General features: G+C 54.1%; 2 protein-coding genes across 4 annotated transcripts in view; one reads left to right on the top strand and one right to left on the bottom strand.

The window, feature by feature from the left end:
- The window catches only part of AATF (apoptosis antagonizing transcription factor), a 39,005-nt gene extending 36,629 nt beyond the window's left edge, over nucleotides 1–2,376 (top strand). Inside the window, exon 12 of the mRNA XM_054394516.1 lies at nucleotides 2,316–2,376. Within this exon, the coding sequence (XP_054250491.1) occupies nucleotides 2,316–2,376 (61 nt within the window). The remainder of the gene's footprint in view (nucleotides 1–2,315) is intronic.
- Nucleotides 2,377–9,015: 6,639 nt separating this feature from the next.
- Nucleotides 9,016–27,025, bottom strand: part of ACACA (acetyl-CoA carboxylase alpha) — a 105,438-nt gene continuing 87,428 nt past the window's right edge. For all 3 annotated transcript variants that reach the window (XM_054394135.1, XM_054394134.1, XM_054394136.1), the window contains 8 exons: nucleotides 26,047–26,143; nucleotides 25,271–25,406; nucleotides 22,487–22,664; nucleotides 21,653–21,765; nucleotides 13,053–13,207; nucleotides 12,277–12,447; nucleotides 9,527–9,663; nucleotides 9,016–9,142 (listed from right to left, as the gene is read on the bottom strand). In XM_054394135.1, the coding sequence (XP_054250110.1) occupies nucleotides 9,016–9,142; nucleotides 9,527–9,663; nucleotides 12,277–12,447; nucleotides 13,053–13,207; nucleotides 21,653–21,765; nucleotides 22,487–22,664; nucleotides 25,271–25,406; nucleotides 26,047–26,143 (1,114 nt within the window). The remainder of the gene's footprint in view (nucleotides 9,143–9,526; nucleotides 9,664–12,276; nucleotides 12,448–13,052; nucleotides 13,208–21,652; nucleotides 21,766–22,486; nucleotides 22,665–25,270; nucleotides 25,407–26,046; nucleotides 26,144–27,025) is intronic.

Raw genomic sequence — 27,025 nt, forward strand, 5'->3', positions numbered from 1 at the left:
GCAGCAGCCTGGCTGGAGTCAATGGCTGGACTCAGTGACCTTGAAGGTCTATTGCGGCCCAAATGATTCTGTGATTTTTGGGACATCCTTCCTGGCTCTTCCCACAACCAGCACAGCCAGAGCCTGCTGTGCCAAACCCAGGCTTCTTCTGAGAGCAGAATAAAACCTCCCTCACCAAACCTTGTGCCTCAGGCTGCTGGTGCATGACAAACTCTGAAGGTGGCTGTGGCCCAGCCCTGGTGCTGGGCAGATGTGAGAGCCTGAGAACATGGAGCCACCCACACTGTCCTCAGAAGAAATGCCTCAATACTGAGGCCAGGGCACCTCCACAGATGCTTTATGGCAAGTGGCTGTGAGCTTCCTGGCCATTTTTTTCCAGAAACAGGTTTTATGATAATAGAGGGGAAATATTAAATTAGAAAATGCCTCACTAAGGGTGATAAAAGCTCACTACAGTGGAAATAGGTAATTATCCCCTCTGCAGCCTAAATGACAGTTTAAAAGAAATAAAAATGTTAGTGCTCATTACTTGCTTTTGTGGGTGGCAATAAAGGGTGAGTTAAATGTTGGTGCCAGGCAGCCCCCTGCATGCCCTGCTCCTGGCACATTCTGCACCCGAGCTGGGAGTGCTGTTAATTACTCACTGAGGGTCCTGTTGCCCAGGCCAGGACCCTCTCTGTGCTGCAGTCAACCTCTCTGCCTCTGGAGGTGGCAGGCTTGCAGGAGGGGTGCTTTCAACCCAGTGGCTCAAGTCTGATGTTTAATATCTGTAGATGGAGGAGAAGAATTTGATGTTTTTGAACCAAAATCCAAGTTCATTATGCATAGCCTTAAGGGGGCTGAAAGTATTAAAATCCACACTTACCCTGGTGAATTGAAACAGAGACAAGGTTAAACCTGGAGGATTGATGACTTCTTTTACTCTCTGCATGGTTAGAGCCTGCTGAGGGGAGATGATGGAGAAGAAAGGCACCCTGGTGATGAGGACAGGGGAGAAGAAAAGGCAGGTGACATTAGGGGAGGTGGGGGTCCCTCACATTGCTCCTGGCACTCTGTCAGGGGTCTGTCCATGCTGTGTTCTCAGCCAGACTTGAACTCCTCCTTCAGCAGAGGTTGCCAGCAGTGTGCCCAGCAGGATGGGAGCCATGGAGGTGCTGGGGTCAGCACTGCAGGGACAGCCTGCCTGTGGCTGTGGGTTCAGCCCCTTTGCACACTCAAAACCTGAGGTGTGAGCATCCTCCAAAAGAGGATTTCTTCAGCCCAGGCTTTTGTGTTGCCCAAGTGACTCAGCAGCCAGAGGGGTCACGGAGTCCCTGGCGATAAGCTCACACTCTCCAGTTCTTCCATGAGGAGGAACTTTGGTGTGAGGCTGCTGGAGCCCTGGAGCAGGCTGCCCAGAGAGGTTGTGGAGTCTCCTTTCCAAACCCACCTGGATGTGTTCCTGTGTGACCTGTCCTGGGTGATGCTGCTCTGGCAGGGGGCTGGACTGGATGCTCTCCAGAGGTCCCTTCCAACCTCACCATTCTGTGATTCTCAGCAGGTGGTGTCCCAAATAAACCATTGGGACACTGACCCATGGCAGTGAGTGCATTTGGTCATTGCTTCAGTAAATGGTGATCTAGAGGGGAGAATCCCATCCTGTACACCACCTCCCCCCACCCTCTGCAGCCCAGCTCCACAAACCCCCAGGCTGTGCTTTACAAAGTGCGTGTGGGAAAGCAGAGCTCTGATGCTGCTCTTCCTTTGGTTTCCAGCAGTGTGTTGTCTGTAACAGAGCTCTCTCCTTCCCCATATCTCCTCCCAGGTTACTTTGGTTCTAAGATTAAAGCCACCAGGGCTGTTTTTAAGGGGCACTTGCTGCTGTTAGCAGAGCTGCTGCTGTGTGTTTTGGCTGGCACCCTTTGCTGGGCCATTCCCATTGTTTCTCAAGTACCATCAGGTCCAAGGAAATGCATGAAAACTAAATTACAGCCCCTCCTAGGCTGCCTGATTGAATCCTCCTGATGGCTCCCTGGCCTCATGCAGCCTATTAAAATATCCAATCTTGTTTCCTTACTCGAAGAGCTTGTCTGGAAAGGGCAGGCTTGCAGGCAGCCTACTTGTGCAGAGCTGTGGGATCACAGCCACACAGCAGCACTTACCTGTTTCTGTCAGGGGTCTCACTCAAGTTCTCCCCTTTGTCTGTATTTGTTAATGAAGATCATTAGACGCATTTTCAATTGCACTAGGCCCTTTCATTCTGAGGGGTGGCAGCCTCCTTGCTTCCATTTTGACCTTGGAAAGTAACTTTTCCCCCTCCTCTGTCTCTTCCCCAGGACGGAGCTGTATCGGTCGCTGTTTGGAACAGTCAGGAGTGAAGAACCCAACCAGAGCTAGACCAGGACTGACCCCACCAGCCCTGTGCCACCCTGGCTCCTCACCTCTCTGCCTGGGCAGCCTCCAGCTGGGACCCCACAAAGGGTTTGCTCCTCAAAGCCTCACTGCGGGACCATCAAACAGTGTCACTTGAAATCACGCCAGCTCAGGAAGAGGAGTGGGGGCTCAGTGCCTTCCTCTCCAGCTCCAGAGGCACCTCTGCTTCCTGCCACACTCAGCCCATCTGTGGTGTTCCCTGACAATCCCTGCCCTGGATCCTGCAGTACAGTGTTCTGCTAGGGGAGGGCCACTCAGGTCAGAGCAGCAGGGACTCCCCCAGCCCTGCAATCAGGTCACCCATGTTTGTGTGACATCCTCAGGAGAGCTCTGTCTGGGGGCTGGGGGCTAAATGTGGTGTTCTGGTAGTTGGCTGCAGAGCTGGAATGTGGGACTTCATTTTTCACTGAGCCAAGAGGATTTAAATGTCATTTACATAATTACCATGGCCTTAAAACAGAGAAGAGCTCTGCAGCTCCCAGCTCACACTGTCTGTGCCAGGGGCATTTGCTAGTTGGTGGGGAGCACAGCATTGGAACACCTGGAGGGGATCTCTGCAGTTAAACCTCAGTGAGTTTCCAGTCCAGCACTGATCATTGCTGCTGGTCTTGACTCTGAGCCCTCCTGGCTTCACCATCACACTGTGCTGAGGCATTCCAGCACCAGTGAGCAGCTGGCCAGAGGAGAGGGCTCAGCTGAGGGCTTTGTGGGGCTTTGATAGCCAAAGGTCAGAAGCCAGGAATTAAATCCCCAGGAGGGTCTTTGTTACCCTGCTGTGCTCAGTGTGCATCAAGGGTAGGTGCAGGTGGATGTGAGGTGGCTGTGGCTTGGCACCACGTTGGCCTTGCTTTGTGGGTTACTTTAAAACCTTTGTCAGCTGCTTCTCAGGTGTCATCGGAGCAGGGGAGGTACCAGCAGCCCTGGCTGTCAGCCCCACCAGCATGGTGCTACTAGTGGCTCTGAGCAGCAAACAACCAAGGCCATAATGAGGTTGCAGGAGCAGTATGGGGCTGAGTTGGACACTTGTGCAGCTGCAGTGTGAGGGGAAGCTTAGGCTGGGTGCAGCCTTTCTCTGTGGCTGCATTGTTGCACTCCCTGTGTCCCTGGAGCTGTTTGCACAGCTGATGGTAATTAATCACTTTTGCACCTCATCATTACAGATCTAAGTCTCCCTTCCAGTCACCTGCTTCCAATAATGAGCCTCCCAACACCTTCAGTGTTGTATGAGCAGAGGCCACCACAGCCAGGGAGAACCTGCTCAGCTGCAGGGACTTGAGCTGTGATTGGGGTTGTTTCAAAGCAGGGAAGAGGAGGTGAGATAATGTCACTAAGCCCAGCTCCTCTGAGCAGTTCAGACGGGGGTCACTGCTGGGATCCTGCTTGTTCTTTGGGCAGCTGTGGACCTGGTGCCTCCCCAGGAGCTGCCAGCTCCAGGAAGCCCTCAGAGCTTTTCCTTACCCTGTTCCTGCTACTGCTGCTCCTCAGTCCTCTCAAGCAGCATGGGCAGACACAGCAGAGGAGGGCAGGTCCCTGCCCTGTGGAGGAATTGTGGCACTTCCCTTGGCCTTGGAGAGGTGAGCAGTGGGTGTGGGTGGGAGGCAGGAGTGCCATGGGTGGGCAAATCATGGTGCTCGTGAAGCAGCTCTCAGGGGAGGCCATCACTTTGTGCTGGCCCAGCACTCACAGCACTCCTGTGAAGCTCACCCGAGCTGCCAGAGTCAGTGTCTGGGAAGCTGTGGGGAGCAAAGTCCAGGGGATCCATGGCTGCAGGACCCAGGGCTGATTTTCAGAGCCCTGTGCCAAGCTGTGTTGAGCATTCTGTGCTCATTAGTGAGCCAGAGCCTTCAGCTCAATGTGGAGCCTCTCAGTAGGCTGCTGTGGTGCAGAGGGCTGCCCCCACAGAGCTCCCTGGCTGCTATGGCTCTCTGGCTGCGAGCAGCTCTTCGGTTTTCCAGCATCATTTTCAAATGATGGCTTGACAGCCATGGCGCTGGAAGGCAGCCAGGGGAGGCACTTGGCTGCTCCAAGGCTGGTGTGGGTGAAATGGTTCCCACTGCATTCGGGGGCTGCTGTGTTGCCTGCTCTCAGGGCTGCTGGAAACCTGCTGCAGCTGTGCCACCCCTTTTCAGTTTGATTCCGGTGTCCTTTGCAGCTCGGCACTCGGTTGCGTTTTTGGTTGGGTTCCCCGCCTCCCCCCCCGCCTTTTCTTTTTCCTGGGAGCTGTTGGCTGTAATGTTAAAAGGGTAATGTGAAACACTTCAAATGTGATAACTTCTCGTTGGTATTGTTTGAAGAGATAAGAGTGAAAGCCCTGCTAAGCAAGCTTTTGAATTCACTTATCAGTGTTTAAGCAGGCTTGCCGCCCTGCCCCCACCTGCCGGGGCCCTACAGGGGGAGCCTGGGCCCGCAGCCGCAGCTCCGCAGCCTCCGATTCATCTGCTGACCTTGCCGGTAAGGGCAGCTCTGTATTCCTGGCAGGAAAAGGGTCCCGGGCCTGGATTTGCAAGCGCTGCGGCAGAAGTGCTGCCTCTGTACTCCCTGAGTAACAACTCGCTGGGCACTGCTCCTGCTGCCCTCAGCACCCTGCACAGCCCCGCAGACAGCACCAACGCCCCCGGTGCCCACCGAGGAGGGCACTTGGCTGGGGAAGGGGCTCTGTGTGAGGGCAGAGAGGACCCAGGGTGCTTGTGCTGAGATTTAGGAACAATTTCTATGCTGCAAGAGTGGTCAGGAATAGGCTGCCCAGGGAGGTGGTGGAGTCCCCATCCCTGGAGGTGTTCAGAAACCTGTGGCCATGTCACATGGGGACAGGGTTTGGTAGCCATGGTGGTGTTGGGTTGATGTCTGGGCTGGATGCTCTTGGAAGCCCTTTCCAGCCAAAACAGTTTTGTGATTTTAAGTTTTCTTAAGGCTGACAATTGACAGAAAGATATCTCCCCCCTTCCCCCTCAATATATAATATTAACTCTTTATTAATTCATGGCACATTAATGAGCATCCCCACAAGTGACCCCTGCCCCTCTGCAGCTCACTGCATGGCAGCTGGCAGAGGGGTGGGGACCTGCGAGTGCACGGAGCCGGGGGCGGGGGGGGACGACACATAGTGGCTGCCTCAATTCCCTGCTGTGTGTCCCCCCAGCAGCAAAGAATTTCAACTTTCAGACAAACAACTTCATTTACAAGTGCCTCTAATTAGCTGCAGAATTAGTAAAGCAGAGTTTTTTTCCCCCCACAGATCGGGCAAAGCCCTGGGGGAGGCAGGGGAATGGAGGGAATCGCATTTCCAATTATTTTGTTGAATTGCTAATTTAGTTATTGTGCCTGGGTAATTGTGAAGGGTATTGGGTGTGCGATCCAATTTGTTTTAAATATTTGTGGGAAGGCTGAGCAGTAATGGAGCTGACCTATTTCATGGCCCAAATTGAGAGAAGAGACTAAAACAAAACAAAAAACCCACAACAAGGCAGCTACAAAGCCCCAGTTTGTTTTTATTTTGATGTCTCTTCATCCCTCCCAAGGCTGTTGATGCAACAAAAGGTTTGCATTGAAGGAGGGATGGCACTTTGATCTCAGGCTTTGGAGAGCTTACAGCTTTGGTCCTGCTTTTGCTTGGCATTTTAATGTGCAGATATTTCAGGCTGGAGAGTTTCAAAGGGCTTCAGCAGGGCCTGTCCCTCACCCACCCCCATTCTGTTCTGCTTGAGGCAGGAGGCTGGGTGCAGAAACCTGTAGCAAAGACCTGACATGGGCCAGCTGAACAGAGAACCATAGATCTGTTGTGGTTGGCAAAGCCCTCAAAGATCAACCCAGCCATAACCCAGCACCACCGTGGCCACTACAGTGTTCCCAGGTGCCATAGCCACAGGTTTGCCGAACGCCTCCAGCATGTGGCACTGTCACTGACCTTTAACGTGGGAAACAGCTGAAAGGTGTTGGTGTGGTGCTGAGCTCCCCAGGGACAGCCTTCAGCTGGGTCCCTGCTGTGGAACAGCGCTGGGGGAGGTTTCACAGGGTCATGGAACCACAGAATGGGTTGGGTTGGAAGGGACCTTAAAGCTCATCCAGTTCCAACCCCTGCCATGGGCAGGGACACTTCCGACCAGCCCAGGCTGCTCAAGGTCTCATCCAGCCTGGCCTTGGACACCTCCAGGGAGGGGACATCCACAGCCACCCTGGGCAGCCTGGGTTCATGGATGATCTCCCAGCACCCTCAGGGCCAGGCACGGACTGGGCTTCTCCTTTCCGTTTCAGTCCCTTGGGGAACGAACAGGACACCCACGAGCAGCTCCCTGAGATAGCAGCTTTGGGCTGGGAGTTAAGCCCAGAGTGCTGGGCAGAGACCAGAGCCTGTAGTAGGACAAGGAGCTGATCCCCCTTCAGTGTTGGCTGTCCAGCTCCTTCTGCCACTGAGGGTACAAAGGGGACAGGATGAACCTTGGAGAACGCAAAGTTTCTGCCTGGTTTGTGGGGGTTCAGCTTGTCTCTGGCTGGCTAAGGTGCCAGGATGGCCTTTGTGGGCTCACATCTCAGAAGGTTTATTTCAAGCAGCAGCAGAATCTGACCATGGGTAGGGCCCAGGCCCTGGCAAGAGGCAGTCTGTGGTGAGCCCAAGCAGCAGGTGGGGACACAGCTAAGACCACGAAGGAGCTTGGCTCCATCCTCCTGGCATTAGCTGCCACCAGCCCTCCTTCAAGGGGTGCCCCAGCAGACTCCTTTTTCTTGCCCTGAGGAACAGCAGAGCATCCAGGGGGTGCTCAGGACAAGGGGTGACTGATTTCCACTCCAAGGGCAGGGATGAAATTCTTTGTTTTTATTAAAAGAATCTGAGGTAAGTGAAATTCTTCAGCACCAGCAGGACCCGGGGGGCTCCTTGCCACCCCTGCCCCACTGCGCAACCCACCTGCAGGCACTGTGGCTGCAGCTGGGCTGGGGACAGTGCCATGGTGACACTGCCACAGCGCTTCTGCAGGCCCAGGGCTCCCAGGGTCACTGGGCCACTGCCAGCCCTTGCCTCCAGCCCAGCTCCTACCCCAGAGCTGTGTTTTGGAACTACTTTACCCCCAGTGAAGTGGAGCCTGAGCTAGTGCCTGTAGTGCTGGCACAGAGCTGCTGCTCTCACCCAGCAGGCAAGAGGCTTTGGCAGCAGCAGCTCCCACCCAGTCCCCCACAGCACCTGCAGCTGTGACATAACCATGCAGGACATCCTGGTGACAGCAGAGAATGAGCCCAATGAGGTGCCCCTGCCCCTCAAGCAGTCCTGCCTGCCTGAGACATTCTCTGTCCTGTGTGTCCTGCTGCTGCCCACCTTGGCAACAGTAAAAGCCTCTCTGGGGTTGGTCAGGGGCTCCAGTGGGGGACAAAAAGTCTTTGAAATCAACTTAGGTCTCTTAACTATTAAGAACAAGCTGATCCCTCCTCTGGCCACAGCTCAGCCCGGCTGCAGCAGGGCTCTGGCACGGTGGGCAGGGAAGGGCTGCACTGCCCTGGGGAAGGGGCAGGGCAGTGTGAGGCACTGGCAGCAGTGAGCAGTGGGGTCCTCAGAGCCTCCCTGCTGTGTCCTGCCCTGAAAGAGGAACTGAAATGGGAGATGACTTTAAGACACTCATTGGTGTGAGCTTCCCAGCACTACTCAGCCCAAGCTCTGTAACAGCATCCATGGGTAGGGGGTTGGCTGGGTAGAGTCAGAGCTTCCTTGACCTGCTCTTCTTGCAAAGAAAATCAGTGGAGAGAGAGCCCTGGGGTCAGCCTGGGGGAAACTGTGGTGCCACCTCCCCTCTGACTGGGGCAGCCAGGCTCAGTGCCCACCCTGGGGTCACCAACTCCTGACTGCCTGCAGAGAGGAACCACTGCAAGGGGGTTACCAGAAATAACTTTCCTTCTATTTCCCTCTCCCCCATCAACAACCACAGCCCCTTGCCCAGCCACACACCAGGGCCAGCCATATGCCAGGCAGCTCTAACCAGCCAGCACCAGGGCAAGGTGGGGAATTGAAGCCTGGCTGAAGTGCTGCTGCTTTTCCTCTGCTGTGAACTAACAATGTGGACATTGGAAACAAACCACCAAGGGCTGGCAGAGCCAGAAGGGCTGACTCAGGGCTGGGCTCTACTGCCCCCCAGGATGCCAGACATGAGGATCTTGGGCTCCCACCCTCTCCTCCTGGGGGGGAAAGCCCATTCTCAGCTGCAGCAATGCTCTGGGAGGGGGAACATTGGCACTTGTCAGCACAAGCCGGTGCTGCCAGCCTGGAGAGTGGAGTTGAGGAGAAGCAGGAGCAGAGGGGTGTTGAGGAAGGAGCCCTGCTCTGCCATGCCAAGGGATCAGGGTGCCACAGCACCCTTCATGGCCGGGCCATGGCTGTGCTCAGGCTGCTGAATAAATAATGTGGAGCCAGGGCTGCCTGGGGCTGTGGCCTTGCGTTTATCTGCCCTGGCCAGCAGCTCCTCTGCTTGGGCTGGTTTGGAAAAGGGAAGTGTCCCTCCTGCAGCCTTCCCCAAGCCTCCCTGTCAGTACAGTGGCCACAGCCGAGCAGACCAAGGGCAGCTCTGGGCTCTTGCTCCTCTCCCTCCGCTGTGGTGGGCAGGGGGGCGCAGGAGGTCGCTGCTCTTACGTGGAGGAAGGAGAGTCCATGGTGGAGAGGATCCGCACCACCTCGGCCCGCTGGGTGGGGGAGATGTGCTGGGTCATGTGCACGATGGAATCCATGGCCACCTCGGGGTTGGCCTGCACCAGGCTGCAGAGAGGGCACAGGTCAGTGCCAGCAGCCCTGGCTGGCAGCCCACGGCTCCCCAGCAGCACCTTCAGAGGGTGCCAGATGCGCCCAGCCCAGCCCCCCAAGGGATGCAGAGCCACAGCTGCTGTGGCATGGATGGAGGAAGTGGAAATGACGAGCAGCCTGCTCTGGTTTGAGCTGGTCCAGCAACTTCACAAGCTGAGCTTTCAACCTGCCCAGTGCAGGGCACTCTGCTGCCTTGGAGCTGATTCCAGGCACTGCGTCTGCCCCACAGACAGCCCTGTGAGCCCAGGTTCCTCAGGTGGGGAGGACACATGGCCCAGGTGAGAGGCTTGGCTGCTGGCAGTGCCTGTTCCACTGGGCAGGCTGTGCGCAGGGCCCTACCTGCGGATCTGCTTGAGGATGTAGTCCCTGGAGATGTATTTGATGTTCTCCTCCACCACCGAGCGCACTCCCTCCTCCTCCGTCAGCTGCTTCTCCAGCCACTCCACCAGGTCCTTGTTGCTGTCCCACAGGTAGGCCTGTGGGCAAACCATATCTGTCACCTGCTGTCCCACTGCTCTGCACCCTCCTGCTCCCCCAGCCCCAACACTGGACTCCCAATCCTTGGCAGTGGGGGTGGTGGGAGGTGTCGTGGGTCCCATCACCTGATCCCAACACTCATGGGATCCCAGCTCCAGCCCAGAGATAAGTGAGTCCCATCAGAAGGTGAGTACTCAGCAGAGGAGGCTGAGGTGTCCCCCTGCCCCCTTTTATCTCTTGCAAGCTCATTTCACCTGGCACTTGGTAGGTGGTTGGGTCTGTAACAAACCAGGAGGGTGTCCTAATGGCCTCCTGGCTCCTCTCCTTTACAGATCATTCCAGACTGGTTCTGGTAATGGCTTCTGTAGGAGCAGGCCCCACATTAGCTCTCATTCATATTTATGTCATTTTATTTGGGTAATTAAACACAGAGCCCCTCAGCCAGAGCTGCCCCAGCCTCCTCTGATAGCTCTACCCAGGTCCAAGGCAGAATGCAATGAGCTCAGTGCCATGGGGCAGCTGAGCTGCCACTGCTCCACCCCCCCCCCCCCCCCCCCCCCCCCCCCCCGCGCCCACAGCCTCACTGCCTGCCATGGAGCCGGGTGGGTGGAGAAAACCCTCCAAGATATCCACTCCAACCATCAACCCAACCCCACCATGGCCACTAAACCATGGACACCTCCAGGGATGGGGACTTCCTGGGCAGCCTGTTCCTTTAAAGGTCACCCCTGGGACCTGCCTGGGAGCAGGGTGGCTGCAAGGACTGCCCAGGGAGCAGGAGCACAGGGTGGAGGAGGATTGCACCCAAAGGTGAAGCTGTGGTGTGGGGAGCAGCAAAGTCCCTGGAAGCCCTCAGAGCAGTAGCAGTGAGGCCAGCAGAAGACTTCTGTGCTGAAGCAGGTCCAGAGAAGGGTCTGGGGAACAGGGCTGGTGAGGAGCACCTGAGGGAGGTGGGGTTGTTCAGGTGGGAAAAGAGGAGGCTGAGGGGAGACGTCATTGCTCTCTATAGCTCCCTGAATGGAGGCTGGAGCCAGGTGGGGTTGGTCTCTTCTCCCAGGGAGCAAGTGACAGGATGAGAGGAAATGGCCTCAAGTTGCCCCAGAGGAGGTTTAGGTGGGACATGAGGAACAATTTCTTCTCCAAAAGGGTTGCCAAGGCCTCACACAGGCTGCCCAGAGCAGTGGTGGAGTCCCCATCCCTGCAGGGGTTTCAAAACTGTGGAGATGTGGTGCTGAGGGCCATGGTTTAGCGCTGGGTTGGATTCACTGATCTCTGAAAGTCTCTTCCAACCTAACCCACTCTAACTCCATGAAGGTGTTGGTGCACTACAGCTGAGAAGCCCAAAGTGCAGCCCAGCAGTGCTGGTCCTACCTGGCAGCCTTGCACAGGACCCCAGGAGTTTGTTTTCATCCTGCAGCTGAGTGTCAGTGACCCCACCTCAGCCTCCAGCTTTTGCTTATTTCATTCTTATTTTAACCTCCTTAGGTTCTGGCTCCTTGCCTCTGCCCCTAGCCATGCCAGGAGGTGCTCCCTGGGTACAAAGTGGGGCACTTGGGAAGCTTTCCAGGAAGAAGAAGGAGCCCAAGAAGCTGCCCTGTGGCTGCAGACCTGCAGCAGCCTGGATTTAGCCAAGAAGCCCAAAGCTTTCTGTTTAGGAGAATATTTAATACTCTTATTAATCATTTTAATCCGTTTGCTTTTAATTAAGAAACAGCATGATGCTTTCCTATCAACATATGCCAGGGAGCAGATTAATTGTGGCTTAAGATAACTCCCCTTGATTGGTGTAATGTATTAGCTAACGAGCTGCCTGCTTTTAAAGGGGCTCAGACAGCACCTTGCAAAGCTGCTGCCCTCCAGAGAACGCTGCGCCCCCTGCCCTGCACCCCCTGAGTGTTTGGGACTTTAAAAATAGAATAGGAAAAAATCAAATCATTCACATAAAATAAACCTCAGGCCCTCTAAGTGGAGGACTGTGACAAAAAACAAGCTAGGAGCAGCTCTGGAGATAGCTCCTCAGAGATTGGCACATTCCCAGCTGGAGCACAATTGGAAAAGAAATCCTCAGCACACCATCAGATGGGGCCTGGGGATGGTGCTGGGGTGACCCCTCCACCCCAAGTCAGATCCTACAGCTGATCCAGGGCCCTGCCTCTGACAGCAGGTCCTTAGGCTGTCCAAGTGAAGTAGTCCGGAGGATGGCTGAGAGGTGCCAATGGTGAGAGATGGAGAAAGAGGCCATGGTCTGCTCTGAAGGCAGGACAGGAGGGTGAGGAAGGCTGGATGTGCATCCGCAGAGCTGCAAGGAATCTCCACACCCTCCTCAGTGCCCCTGGGATGGAGCTCTGGGCAGCCTCCTTCCCAGCACTGCCCTGCTTTGCCCTTTGTCCTTCCCAGGTGCCCAGGTTTTCCTGTCAGCAGTGCTGCCTGCCTGCAGAATACCCATTTTGGTTTTCTGGGTACAAACAAGTGTCCAAATACACCAGCCCAGGGCCTGGAACACTGCCCAGAGGTATGCTTTCCCCATCTAAAAGCTCTCTGTGGATGCCACAACTAAAGCCCAGAGCTCAAACTGAGCTGGAGCCCAGGAGCAGGCCAAGGTCTCCATTTACCTTCACTGTGCCCTCCACCTCGACGAACCAGCGGCGCAGCATGGCCTGGATCTGGCCGTCGGTCAGGTCAGGGTTGGCAGTGTGGATCTTCCTCTTCACCACATCCTCCAGGAGCAGGCGCCGCAGCCTCCAGTAGAAGAAGGTCCGGGAGGTCTTCCAGTCCAGAACATCCTGCCCAGGAGAGGTGAGGGAGGGACATTTACACCTTACTCCCAGCAGCCCGAGGGCTGCACTCAGGACGTGCTGAAGTCCCACTGCTTGCACAAGAGAAATGCAAAGACTTCCACAGCTGAGCTTTGAAGCCTTCCACCCTGTGGAGCTACACCCAGGCTCCTCTGTCTCTCAGAGCCCTGCTCCCTTCCCAGAGGCAGACACAGCTCCCTGGATGAGTAGCAGGGCCCAGGAGGGAACCAGGAAAGTCTGTTGGGCAAGGTTCAAACCCTGGCCATCAGCTATGCCATCACTGCCAGCTTTCCATCACCAAGGTCCCCCATGGGTACAGGTTCCCCACCTGCCCTGGGTCCCCTTCTTGCAGGGCAGACTGCACTCTGCCTATGTGGGGTTTATGTGGTCCCTGCTGAGCCAGCAGTGAAGCACAGGCAGCGTGGGGGCTCCCCAGGACAGTGCTGCACACCATGACCATGCTCTGGGACCAGGGAACAGCTGTGGCAGAGCCTTCAGGGCAGGGCTTTACCTGGGGGCCCAAAGGCTGCCTCCAGGCTGCAGCCAGCCCTTGGCCAGCTCCAAGGAGGCCCCTGCAGGTGCAGGCCACTCACAGTTATGACTCCCTTCTCCTGCATGCGGCCCGGCGTGTCGTGCAGGTCAGCGAACTGCATGGCCACCTGATGGTAGATGGGGATCAGGAACTCCTCCCGCTCCTTCAGCTTGCTCTCCAGCTCCTTCCTCTCAGCAGGGCTCAGCTCGGGGGTGCCTGCAACCAGGGACAGCCACACCTCACACACCTTCACCTCACCATGTCCCTGTGCAGCCTGCTCTAGCTGCCCCTGCACTAGCAAGAGGGCTGCACTGGGTGATCCCCAAGGGTCCCTCCCAGACCCCAGGCTGGGATTCTCTGACAGGGCAAAGCAAAGGGCTGCTGTGCTCATGAAACCTGTGGCCATGGCACCTGGGGACATGGGTTAGTGGCCATGGTGTCTGGTTAGTGGTTGGATTGGGTGATCTTAGAGGCCTTTTCCAACCCAAACAGTTGTGTGGTTCCATGGAGCAGGGGTGAGCAGCTCTGACAAAACAGGGAGAGTGAAGGTTTCCTCGGTTCCTGAACACAGGTGAAGCCCAGACTGCTTTTGGCCAGGACAAACATCAGACCATCAGCTCCCAGCATCCCCAAGCAGAGTGTGGAGTCAACCATCATCCCAGGTTCCTGCCACTGCTCTTCAGGCAGGAGCTTCACAGGAGTTTTCACCATGGAAACTCTATTCCGTTTAAATGCCAATGAGCTGAGCCATCAATTAAGTGACATTTACTGGACTTCCTCCTAAAAAAGAATAATGTCCTCACATGCAGTTCATTTAGCAAGAAAGATGGACAATGTAAAAGCACCTCCACAATTACAGCTTCTCCTGCAGGCTGCTTCCTGCCAGTGGCTGTGGAGCCTTAGCCTCATTAAGGAAACCACAGAGAGAGGTTCCCCAGACTGCTCCCAGCCAGCTCCCCCACGAGCGGCACACACCAGGCACAGTCACAGACTAACAGGATGGACAAAACTAAAGCTGTGTCCAGCAGATAATGTCCTGTGGAGTCCATAATTCTTCATTCATTAAGCAACATCAGCACTGATGAAATTAACTGATTAAAAGCAAGCCCTGTGTGAAACATCCTCCGGCTGCCCAGGCACTGCCCAGGGGAAGCGATGGGAGACAGGAGGCAGCTCCTGCCGTGTCCTGCAGCAGCTTGAGGGGCTCCTTGCCCACTGCTCCTGCTCTTGCCATCAGCATCCATGGCTGACCTCACCAACACCACAAGCCAGGGCTGCTGGACCGAGGGACCAAGCCCCCCCACGGGCTGTCACCGGTGGGTGCAGCACCACAGCAGGTCTCACACAGCACCACGACACCAGGCCTGCAGGCTCTGCTCTTGTCTCTTTTGCTCTACAGCTTCACAGACTGCATCAGGTTGCAAGGGACCCTCAGGTCATCCAGTCCAACCCCCCTGCATTCAGCAGGGACACCTCCAGCTAGAGCAGGCTGCCAGGGACACAGCAAGGCTGCTCTTGAGTGTCTGCAGGGATGGGACCTCCACCAGATCTGTTGCCTACTCTCAGCTCCCTAGGTTGTTATCTCCCTTCCAGAGCTGCTCTTCCAAGCCACCCCAGGGTGGAGCACAGCCCCACCCCATCTCCAAAGCAGGAGGAGGCCACACAAGGCTTTGTCCAAGGGAGGGATGTTTCCAGGTGCCTACCAATATAAATGTCACCCAGCCTTGCCAGTGCCAGCAAGGAGGTTTTAATGAAGAGCAGCTACTCACAGAACCTTCAGCATAAAAAATGCTCCATATTTATCCCCATTAAACATCCCAGGCTTCCCCAGCTCCCCATGGCCACCCAGGCACTCCAGGGTGTGCAGCCAGCCCAGCCAGGCCCAGCAATGATTTAGGTGAGATTAACAAATATGTCAATGTCTATTTTCTGCTTAATTTAAAAGCAGCGTCTATAAAGATTTTTGACTTCTGCACCCTGTTCTGCTGGAAGAAAGAAGGCAACAATGAGGAGGGGGATCAGGAGTGATTATCCCCTCATCGATCGTTTGTCAGGAGCATTTCTTATTCACTGCACTATTGTAAAAAGCTAAGCTCTCGATCAATCCTGTAAGCCCCCTGTACAATTAAATATCTTGGAATGGTTTTTCTTTCTTTCCCACTCAGATCTCGAGGCCTCAGGGTTTGGTGGTGTTTTCTTTTGTTTTGTTTTTTTCCCTCTCCCAGAAAGCTGAGATGGTTTATTTATTTATTTATTTGTTTGTTTGTTTCTGGGCAAAAGAAGTCTCCTGCCACAAATCTTTAACTGGCAAGGAGAGGGGCAGTTAAAATATGGGATTCCTTTACTCTAAAGGCACTTGACAGTTAATGAAACTGTTCAAGTTTAAATCATAGGAGCATTATAGACCTGGAGTATGGATCAGCTGCTGATCAATAGAAAACAAAAGCAGCAGCAGCACTCTAGAATGGTCCTGTGCAGGGCAAACACAGAGCAGAGGGGGCTGGCAGACAAGGTGGGGGCTGGCAGGTGAGGGGGGGGGGAGGGCTGGCAGGTGGAGGGGTGGGCTGGCAGGCAGGGCAAGGACAATCCAAGGGAAGGAGCAAGTGTGACCTTCCTGACTGGGCAGGCAGCACAGGACACTCGGAGCAGCACTCTCCAAGTGCCGCCAAATGTCACACCCACCCTGGGCTATGCTGTGCTCTGCAGTCCCCAAGCATGCTTCTGCCTGTGTGTGGTGCTGGCATCCCAGCTCTGCCCTGGGCAGAAGAGCCCAGCTCAGTGTCTTAATTCTGCTCTCAAGAGGCTGCCCAGAGAGGTTGTGGAGTCTCCTTCTCTGCAGAGACTCCAAACCCAGCTGTGACCATCATGGTCCTGGGCAAGCTGCTGTGCGTGCCCTGCTTTAGCAGGGGGTTTGGACTGGGTGATCTCCAGAGGTCCCTTCCAACCCCACCATGCTGGGATTTTGTAATACAAGGACTACCAAAACCAGCCCTTGAAGCACCCTGCAGAGACCCCTCCCTGGCCCCAGCAGGGACATGGCCACTTGCTGCCCAGCCCACGAAGGCTGCAGGAGCTGCCCTCGAAGCCACCACAACAGAGCCACGCAGGGAACCCTCCTGTGATGGTTATCAATTTCTCCTCCTCTCCAAAAGTTAGGGGAAAGCATCATGGCAGGGACAGCACCTCCTGAGCCACTTTGATTGTGCCCCATGACACCAACCAGGCCCCTGCCAGGCATGAGGGGGCTTGGTGCCCAGCCATGCCCTGCTGTGGCTGTGCTGGCAGGACCAGGGCTGCCGTTAATGAAGTTGCTGCCAGCTGGAAGTGGCTCAGCAGGGCCATGAATCACAGCTTCCCATAACATTTAGCAGCAAAGTGCTGTGTTTAAATATGACCAGTTTAACAGGTTAGACAAAATGACTTCAAGAAATGTTATTGTAGGTTCCCTCTGATTGCAGGGAGCTGGGCAGCTTCTGAATCAATTTGATGGTTTATGGCTTCTAAGCTGTTAAATGTGGGAGCTGCTCCGTCACCCCCGGCACACAGCCTCAGCACAGCCATCCACTGCTCCATTTCCTTGCCTCTTCCTCAGACAAGCACTCCAAGCATCAAGGTCTCTGATCCAAGAGAGCCTCCTGCCATGCTCTGGACAAAGGAGATGGCTCCAGCCTATACTCAGCTCAGCACACCCAAGATGCAGAGTCCTCCTCAGCCACAGCTGCAGCCCTCTTCTGAACAAGCCAAGGCCATGCCAGTGGCTCACCATGGCAAAGACAGCTGTGACCCTTCCTCTGGTGCCCTCGGGACAGGGGCAAGTTGCCCCTCAGCTCTGATTTTCAGAGGTGACAAAACAAACAGAAGGCATCCCTCCAGGCCACAAAGAAGCCTTAGTAACAACTGAGTATCTGAAAGGTACAATTACTCCAGGCAAACCTGGGGGGCTGGGTAACACCAAACCCACCCCACACTGAATTCAACCTATCTTGTCCTCTGCTGTGGGCATTCTTCTGAGCAAAGCAGTTAAATCCCACCCGAGCGTGCACTGGAGGAGTCCTCTGGAGAAGCACTCCACTTGCTCTGCCTCCCTGACAGCACCAAATGTCCATTTTAACCCTGGTTAGGACACCCCCACCCAATTCCCACAACTCCAACAACAATCCTCCACCCTGAATCTCACCTTCTCCTCCTCTGCCAGACAAAAAAAAAAAAAAAAAAAAAAATCAGCAAAGGCAGCAAGAATGCCAACAGCATCCAGGCTGCCCAGGCGCCAGACATCTCCCACCCCAGCTGGAGGGAGCTGCTCCAGAGGGGACAAGGAAGGTCACCCCCAGCCACTCACGTCCCTGGAGAGAGTCCTTTTTGGGCTGTTGCTTGTTTCTTTAAATGAGACTGCTTGTAATTGCTTCACTAAATATTCAGCAGGATTTATGTGGTAGAGGAGCAAGAGGGAAGAGCAGTGAAGGTCACACCAGCTCCTGACACAGGCTCCAGATCTCCCTGTGCAGCTCCACCACCTGATCCTCCAGCCTAGCCCTTTCCAACACTTCGCTCCTGAGGTCTCACGTTGGCATCAAACAGGCAAAGTGCAGCAGGTACCCAGTTCCCCAAACCTCCTCTTTATGGGGAACATCTGCAGCCCCCTGGGAGGGCATTCAGGATGGCAGTTGTCAGGCAGGAGCTGACAGAAGGCAGTGCTTGCTCCCCAGGACTCCTGACAGTGAATTAACAACAATTAACTGCAGCAGCTCCTGCAGCCAGGAGCAGCCACTGGAGATCAGCAGCACCTAAACAAATCAAAGTTACAGCCACAGACTGTGTCTGTCCAAGGCCCCCCAGGAGCAGCAGTTCTCCTTGGCTGTTGCTGAAGCAAACAATCAGCACTTTGATTAATTACAGCACTGAACAAACAACGCCTCAAAAAAACCCTCACACATTACTGGGCTTCAGAGCTGCAATCTGACTCTCCAAACTACAGCTTGGAACGAGACAGGTCACAGGGTGGAAGTTTCCAGGCAGTGCAGAAAGCAAGCTTCCAGGTCACCAGCACAGCCCTCAGGAGGTGGCAGGCTGGGGCCAAGAGGCACCTGCAGGTTCCATCTGGCACCACACCCTCTGTTTCCCTTCAGAGGGGAGCAGCTCTGCTCAGGGCCAGTCCTGGCTTCATGGTTTGGAGACTTCAGACAGGTTTTGCACACTCTTGAGCCAAACACAGAGTGACCCAGCCCTGGAGTTTGTGCAGAGAAGCTCCACTGTGCCCTGTCCCCAGGGCGCTGCTGTGCACAGAATCCTAGAACGGCTCAGGCTGGAAGAGACCTCAGAGATCATCCAGCTCCAACCCCCTGCCATGGGCAGGGACACCTCCCACAGCCCAGGCTGCTCAAGGCCTCATCTGAACTGTCCCTGAACACCTCCAAGGAGGATGCAGCCACAGCCTCCCAGGACAGCCTGTTCCAGAGTCTCCCCACCCTCCTACTGCAGAACTTCTTCCTCAGCTCCAGCCTAACCCTGCCCTCCCTCAGCTTCAAACCATTTCCCCTTGTCCTGTCTGCAGACACCCCCATGTGAAGATCAGTGTTCCTCCTCCTGCACCTTGGACACTGCTTAAGGAAACGCAAAAATTATTTCAATCACTTTCAAGATGCTGCCTGGCCATGGCAGGTCCCTTCCAACCCAAACCTTTCTCTGATTCTGTGCATGCCAGGACCTGTGCAGCTGAAGAGGACACTGGCACTGTTAGGACATTTTTCAGGGGACAGACAGCTGCTGCCTTTTACCACAAGACAAACACCTGATGGGAGAAATGTGCAATGCAAGAGCCACCCTCGCCCTGCCCACAGCCATTTTGCCTCCTTCCATTCCTATTCCACCATTTCTTGTGTGCACCTGCCACAGGCCATTCCCAGACCCTGCATGGCAAAGCTCTGATTGTCATAAATAAATAAAGCAACAGTGGCTCCCCAGGTGTTTAACAACAGCCTGAGGCTTGCAGCCAGCACTGCTCCTGCACTTCCAGGCAATCCCTGCTCCCCCTGCACACCTCCTCCTGCTCCTAGGCAGGGCAGGGCTCAGCCCTTCCCTCCCTGCCCTTTGCTCCTCACTGTTTCTTGGCTTCCAGCAGCCCAACTCTTGAGTGACATTTTAATAAAGCATGGGGCTAATCAACACTGCAGCAACAGTGCTGGAGAATTGATAATGAACAGATTTGTGTCAAATTATTCAATATCTGCCAGCGTCCCCTCCTCTCACTCTCCCCAACTGCAAGCCCAACCCCAGAGCCTCCAGCCTGCGGCTCCCTCCTTCCCCACCCCTCCGCAACAGGCAGCGACGGAGAGCATCTCCCTCTCGCCGGCAGCTCCGGGGAGGGATGACAGCCACTCAGGGGTTAAAGAGAGGCAGTGAACCCCCAGCTAATGAGTAAGAATTCAGCAGGCAGTGTAAGATAAATGGAGCTTTCTCTGCTTCTGCTGGAGTCAGCATGAACTGCGGCCCTGCGGCTTGTTTGTGGCAAATGGAGTGCATGAAATATCAAAGGGCAGTGATCCAGAAGAAGACCGACTCTGACAAATTTTAAATTGGCCAGAAAGAAAACCAGCAAAAAAAAAATTAAATAATATTTAAAAAAAAATCCAAAACAATTCTGCAATTCACTGTGGTGCTGCTGCAATCTTGCTGCTCTGCTCCTGGAATTAGTGGGAGAGCAGCAGCAGCGCCGATTGCCGACGCTGGCAGCAATTACCAGCAGCTAAGTGAGATGCTTATCGCTGACTGAAGCTTTTAGAGCTCTCTCCGTGGGCAGTTGGAAGAGACTCCTCTTGTGTTGCAGTCATTTTAATTAAAGTGTATGGACTTTGCTGGCAGTAATTACCCTGTGGTGGAAGAGGGGAAAAAAAAAAAAAAAAAGCCCTGAAGAGGCTGCTGCCTCCTCACAGAGCCTAGGGGTAGATTGCTGAGGCTTTCCACCTGGGGTTTTTCTGCGCAGGTCTCACTGCTGTGGTCCTGAAAGAGTTGGGGCTGTTCAGCCTAGAGAAGAGGTGCCAGGGAGACCTTAGAGCTGCATTCAGTATCTGAAGGGGGCTACAGAAAGGCTGGGAAGGGACTGTTCAGGAGGGACTGTGGGGATAGAATGAGGGGCAATAGTTTGAAACTGGAGCAGAGGAGGTTTAGGTTGGACATCAGGAGGAGGTTTTGCACAGTGAGGGTGCAGAACAGCCTGGCCTTGAACACCTTGAACAGGGAGGGAGCATCCACAACCTCCCTGGGCAACCTGTTCCAGTGTCTCCTCACCCTCACTGTCAAGAATTTCTTCCTCATCTCCAGTCTCACTCTGCCCTCTTCCAGCTCAAAGCCATTGCCCTTCAGTTCTATCACCACAAGCCCCTGTAAAAAGTCCCTGCCCAGCCTTCTTATAGCCCCTCTTCAGGTACTACAAGGCCACTACAAGGTCTCCCTGGAGCCTTCTCTTCTCCCTTCTGTACTCCCTTCCGACCCAAACCATTCTATGACCCTCCATCAGCAAGGTCTGAACTTGGATAAAGCTGCTGCCTTGTGTTGGTCTGCAAAACTCACACATTTGCCAAACAGCTTCTGGCCCAGAAAGCAATCAGCACAGTGAGAGAAAACAAAGAGTAGCAAAATACTGTCACTAAAAAAACCCCACAGAGATGTGTTGGATGCTATCAAAGCCATCCCAGGAAGCTGGTTTGCAGGCAGCCTGATTCTCAACACTCCCTGCACCCTTCACAGTTGTTATTCTCCTCCCAAGGCTGTCAGGATGGTTCTTTGTATAGAAATTGTTGCACTGCCATAAATTAACAAAAAAAGCCCAAGACTGAAGTGTGAGAGCAGCAAGAGCCAGGATTTATCAGTCCTTTGCAGAACACTTTTCCTCCTGAAGGGTCCCAAAAGGCTTTATAAATTCCAGCCATCCCCACACGTCGCCTGCTTCTTCCTCTAGTGGACTGCAGGCAGTGTGGGAGGCAGAGAGAGGCTCTGTGAGATGAGACCCTTACAGTGAGAGCCAGTCGAGAACCACTCAGAGCCCCCCGAGGCAGCACAGGGCTGAGTGCATTCTGCTGTGCTGGGCTGCTGGGTGTGCACCAGAGATCATCTGGAGCCAGAGGCACAATCACCACAGGCACACCGAGTGACAGGTGAGGGTCTGAGTACTGCAGGTCACTCCCTCTCCACACAGGGGCAAAGAATCTTTTGTCTTCTCTGCAGGCTGAGGAGCAGGCAGGTATCACTACTCACAACTGCCTCAGACACTCTGGGACCCTCCAGCAGCCCAAAGTGTCCTGCAGCCAGTTCTTAGTTACTCCAAATGACACCAGCTGAAGGTTTGGCTCAGGAGCTTTCGGTGAGCTGAGCAGCAGCTGAGATGGAAACTAATTCAAGCACCTGTAGTAAGTCTTATTCAATAGAAAAAGAATAATAAGAGAAGAAATCAGGCCCCAGAGGCACTGCCAGCCCCAGGTGTGCTAGGGGCACACAGGTGTCACCTCTCACAGCTTCTCTCAGCCCCTTTGCTGCCCAGTTTAGAGGACAGCAAATAAAAATTAGTATGAATTGGATAAAATGCCCCAGGGCCCCTTTCTGAGGTCTCTAACACACTGATTAGCCCCCAGCTGGAGGCTGGCTGCCCCCAGCCCCCTGCAGACCTACCCAGCCTCTCTGCCAGGCGGATGTAGACAGGGTCCACCCTCCTCATGGTCTTCACCAGATCCTTCTTGCGGAACTTGATTTCCACTGTCCCCTCCGGCTCCAGGATTCCTCCTCTGATCAGTGATGGGAAAAGAGAAAAGAAAGGCACTTTCAGGTCATCAGACAAGGGGAAACACAAAATGGAATGGTTCAGTGTTAGCTAGAAAGTATGTGACAAAAAGAAGAGAAGGGGAGAGACAAAACAGAAAGAGAGAGAAGAAAGGCAGAATCTTAGCTGTGGTTTATGCTTCCTCTGTCCAGCAGCCTGGGGCACAGTCTGGCACCAGCCATGCTCTTCAGCAGCCTCTGTAAAACTGTGGCCTGAAAGCTCTCTCAGGGGGTGGGTAAACTGTGTGACAAACCAACCAATAGCCACCTTCATTAGGGATCCTGCCCAGGCCAAAGCTGGAGTGACTTGAAACTTGGGCTTGGTAAATAAAATCACTTCGCCTCTAACTGTGAGGGCAGGAGCAGTGCTGAGGAGGAAGGGCAGTGCTGAGGATTATGCAACAGCAGCAGGGACAATTATTTTCCCCATCTCCAACCTGACCCTCCCCTGGCACAATTTCAGGCCATTTCCTCTCCTCCTACCACCTGAGACTAGGGAGAAGAGCCCAACCCCCACCTGGCTCCAGCCTCCTCTCAGGGAGCTGCAGAGAGCAATGAGGTCTCCCCTCAGCCTCCACACCCCCAGCTCCCACAGCTGCTCCTCCCCAGCCCTACTCTCCAGACCCTCCCCCAGCTTTGCTGCCCCAGATGTGCAGCCAGGGTGGGTGAGGAGGGCAGCTGCTGTACCTGCTCTCCCGGTCTGCATACATCTCCATGTGCCGGGGGTTGATGGTGGGGTCAATCACCACCCAAGAGCCTCCTCTCAGCTCTGCTTGGGGGGGGATGTAGACAAGCACAGGCTGATGGTACTCCCTCAGGCCGTCCACGATGTAGGCACCAAACTTGAGCACTTGGTCATACATGTCTGCAGAAAGAGCAAGCCACAGCATGGCAGTGCCCCAGCCTGGCAGGGCTCTGCTGGGATGCCTCCAGGTCATCTGCCAGGGCAGTGTCCCCTGAGTTAAGGCATGTCAGATCTGAGGAAGAGGAGAACAATTCATTCCCTCTAGCCGTGACCAACCACAGATTCTTGGCAGAGCCAGTGAGGGCTGAGGACCAAACAAAACTCCCAACCTTCTCCTTTGTCCTGGGTAAAGAAAAATACCTCAAAAGGGGTGACAAATTTATTACTAATTACACAATTATTTTATTATGTAGTGCTAGTCATAAACCACTTGAAGTACTTTCAGCTAATTCTAGTGTTAAGAAAATAATTGCTTGATTCAAATTATTTTAACTGAATTAATTCTTTCCTGGACATTTTTTACTGGCGCTACATAATAAAATAATTGTGTAATTAGCAGCACATTCCTCACTGCTGCCAAGGGGGTGTATTTTACTCAGGTTAAGTGCACTACTTGTTTGAACAAGGCAGAGGGAGAAGGAGCAGAGAACTTGAGAGAAACTCAACATTTTCTGTGCATGTCTCCAAATCTCTTCCAGGTTTGGCACCAGCAAGCTCAGGTGGGGAAGATGGGGCCAGACTCTTCTCAGTGGTCCCCACGGACAGAACAAGAGGTAATGTGCTCTTGTAGTGGGTAAGGCTTGGGGGGACCTCTGAAGATCACTGAGTCCAGGCCTCCCGCTAAAGCAGGGTGCCCTAGAGAGGGTCACACAGCACAGCCAGATGGGCCTTGAAAGTCTCCAGAGATGGAGACTCCACCACCTGCTCCAGGGCTCTGCCACCCTCAAAATAAAGAAGCTCCTCCTCGTGTTCAGATGGAATTTCTTCTGTTCCAGTCTGTGCACATTGTCCCCTGTCCTGTCACTGGGCACCACTGGTGCCACCTTTCAAGTATTTATAAGCATTGAGAAGCTCTCCCTCCAGTCTCCTCCCCTCTAGGCTGAACAGCCCCAAGCCTCTCAGCCTTCCTTCATACCAGATCTTCTCTTCTCTCTTCTCTCCAACATAGAAAGGTCCCCATGGCCCTTGGGGACAAGGTTTGACAGCCATGGTGGTGTGGGGTTGATGGTTGGACTGGATTACCTCAGAGGACTTCTCCAACCTGAAGCATTCTGTGATTCTATGGAGGGCTCCTCTGAGGGGAGCAGAGGTGTCCACCACCCATGTTCCCACACACTCTGCTGTTGCCTGCTCAGCTGCAGGGCACAGCAGTGCTGACTGCACACAGACAGCAGCTCATTGGAGGCTCCTCTCATGCCCCTGTGGGTGCAAATGTTGGCAGCCAGCTGCATCAAGCATGCTAGGAAAGGCTGCAGACAGCCTTCTGCATTTCCATTGTGCTGGGCAGTGTGCCCTGAGCCTCCCTGCCTGGGACAGACCTGATCAGGCTTGGCTGGATTGTCAGACAGGATCTGGAGGTGATCACCAGGTACAGGCTGGCCACAGGATGTCCCTCACAGACCCATCCCAGACAAGCCAGGCTGGCATGCAGCACCCAGGGGACAGAGATTTAAAGCAGCCTTTTTGTGCTGCTGAGCTGGGGGTTCTTTAATGCCTTTTTTTATTGTTATTTATAACCCATCCTATGGAAAAAAATAACAATGCTGAGTAAAAGCTGAGAATCCTCTGGGAGTGCCCCCCCCTTTTTTATCTTTTCCTTCTTTTTCTTTCCCTTTTCCCCCTTCTTTTATTGTCCTTCCACTCCCTTCTTTTTCTTTCCCTTTTCCCCCTTCTTTTATTTGCCTTCCACTCCCTTCTTTTTCTTTCCCTTTTCCCCCTTCTTTTATTTGCCTTCCACTCCCTTCTTTTTCTTTTCCTTTTTCCCCTTTTCTTAAATATTCTTTTTTCCCCTTTCCCCCCATTTTTTCCTTTTTCATTTTTCTTTTACTTTTTCCATCCTTTTTTTCCCTTTTTTCTCTTCCTTTTTTCCCTTTGCCTTTTTTTTCCCTCCCTCTCTTCTTTTCCCCTCCACTAATGTCAATTTTCAGCATAGCAAGAGCTGTCTCTAATCTTTTCCTACTCATTACACACAATTTTGGAGTCATTTTACCCACAGTGCAGCCTGCTCCTGGCAGTGTGTTTGTGTGCACTGAGGGGTGGCATAATTGTTTATTTTCCCTCCCCTGCATAATCCCCCAGCCAGCACTGAAACCCAAACTGCAAACAACCCCCCAGGGAGCACAGAGAGAGTCAGGAGGCTTCAGCACAGGGCCCACCAGTGAGCAAGGTGCAGGAGAACACCTGGACTGAGGTGCAGACCACCATGGCTCCCTCCTCCTGCTGCCAGCACATAGGACACAGAACTGTTTGGGTTGGAAAAAGCCTCCAAGATCATCCAGTCCAGCCATCAACCCAACACCACCATGGCCACTAAACCATGGCTCCAAGTGCCATGGCCATAGGTTTCTGGAACACCTCCAGGGATGGGGACTCCACCACCTCCCTGGGCAGCCTGTTCCAGTCCCTGACCACTCTTGCAGCCAAGAAATTGTTGCTCATCTCCAACCTAACCCTCCCCTGGCACAATTTCAGGGCAGCACCCAAAGTGGATCCAAACTGCTGGTTACCTTTCATTCCTCCAGAGAAGCCTCTCCAGTTAGCAAAGACCATGAGAGGCAGCCCCTCCCTGTTGAAGTCCTTGATAGCTTGTGCAGTCTTGAAGGCAGAGTCAGGGAACCACACCTGCCCAGCCTGCTGGATGATCTGGTGGGAATGAAAACAGCCTGGTAAGTCTTGGAAGACATCAAGATAACAGCTGTCAGAATCCCTCAGAAATTGATACAGCAAGAGCTGGGATGTGGAACTGACAAGGAGGAGCCCAGCACCTTGAATGCTTAGCAGCTGCTTGCCCACAGCAGAATCAGGACAAGCCTCTTGTCACCACCTTCAGCAGGAGGGTTCCCACTGATTCAGCTGAGGAAAGGGAGAGCACAGAAAGGCTGCCTGCTGTAAGGAGTGAAGGAGAGGAGAGAGAAGGATGTGCCAAGGGGAAAACCCCAACGAGGTGATGCTGGGCTAGAGCTGGGAGAGCAGGCAGAGGAAAGGCAAAGTGTCAGAGCAGAGACCAGCAAATCCTGACACACTGTGATCACAGAACGAGAACAGGGAAATCTCCTCTGCTTGGCAGATCTCCTGGCCCTGGGCCCTGCACCTCCCTGAGGCCACACAAGCAGCAGCACTGCAGGGGCCTCAGCTGCCCAGCAGCTGCTCCAGCAGCAGCCACCCACCAGCAGCTCACCAAGAGAGGGCTGTATTTTGGTCCCATGTTTGGGGGGAAAAAAAAAATCCTACCAAGAGTTCACTTGCAGAGGACAACCAAGCAGCTGAGCACATCTCAACCCACCTTGGCCTCAGAGTCCAGGTTTGCAGGATCAGCAGGGATGCTGAGCTCCACCGTCCGCGTTTCAACGGCAACCACTCCTACAGGTATCCCTCCCAGCCTGGTGACACAGGAGACAAAGCAGAATCCCTGCTGCTACACAATGGCATCAAAACACTCCAGAGACACAAAGGCAGCAAGCAAAAGGCAGAAGAAGCCTTCTGGACCATCTGAAGAGTTTAGGCACCTGGCTGGAGAACTTCAGAGCAGCAGTCACAGTTGTGAAAGCCAAATCTCCTGCTACACCTGGCAGATAGCCCCTGGAAACTAAACAGGGCAGAGTAAAGCCCAGGTTTGGAATGACACAGCCACATCTCCACCACCTGCCACCCCTCACACTGTGACACTGCTGGTCCTGACCATGACAAACAAACTTGAAGAGCCAAGGGCTTCCCCAGCCCTTTTACCAGCACTGTCCCCTGGTGAAATGCACCCACAGGCTGCAAGACCAAGCAAGGCTGATGTCCAAGCCACCCTAACTCACCCTCTCCCAAGAGGCTGGGGTGAATGATGTGTCAAAGTTTTGACTTTCTTTGTCTACATCCTCCCTCTGCTGCAATGGGTCAGTGACAAAGGGGCAGTGGACACAAACTGGAACCCAGGAGTTGCCACCTGAACACAGGAGGAGAAACTTCTTTGAAGGAGTGAGGCTGCTGGAGTCCTGCAGCAGGCTGTCCAGGGAGGTTGTGGAGTCTCCTTCTCTGGAGACTTTCAAGACCCATCTGGATGTGCTCCTGTGTGACCTGCCCTGGGTGACCCTGCTCTGGCAGGGGCTTGGACTGGATTGTCTTTAAAAGTGCCTTCCAACTCCTGACACTCTGTGATCCTATGACTGCAGGGGTGGGAAGCAGGCTGCAGAGGAGTGCAGGCAGCAGGAGGATGCTCAGCTCTGCTCTCCATGGCACACAAAAGGCATCTTGCTGACAACTGCTCCCTCCCAGGA

The sequence above is a fragment of the Indicator indicator genome, chromosome 30 (assembly GCF_027791375.1).
Source record: "Indicator indicator isolate 239-I01 chromosome 30, UM_Iind_1.1, whole genome shotgun sequence".
Taxonomy (NCBI): Eukaryota; Metazoa; Chordata; class Aves; order Piciformes; family Indicatoridae; genus Indicator; species Indicator indicator.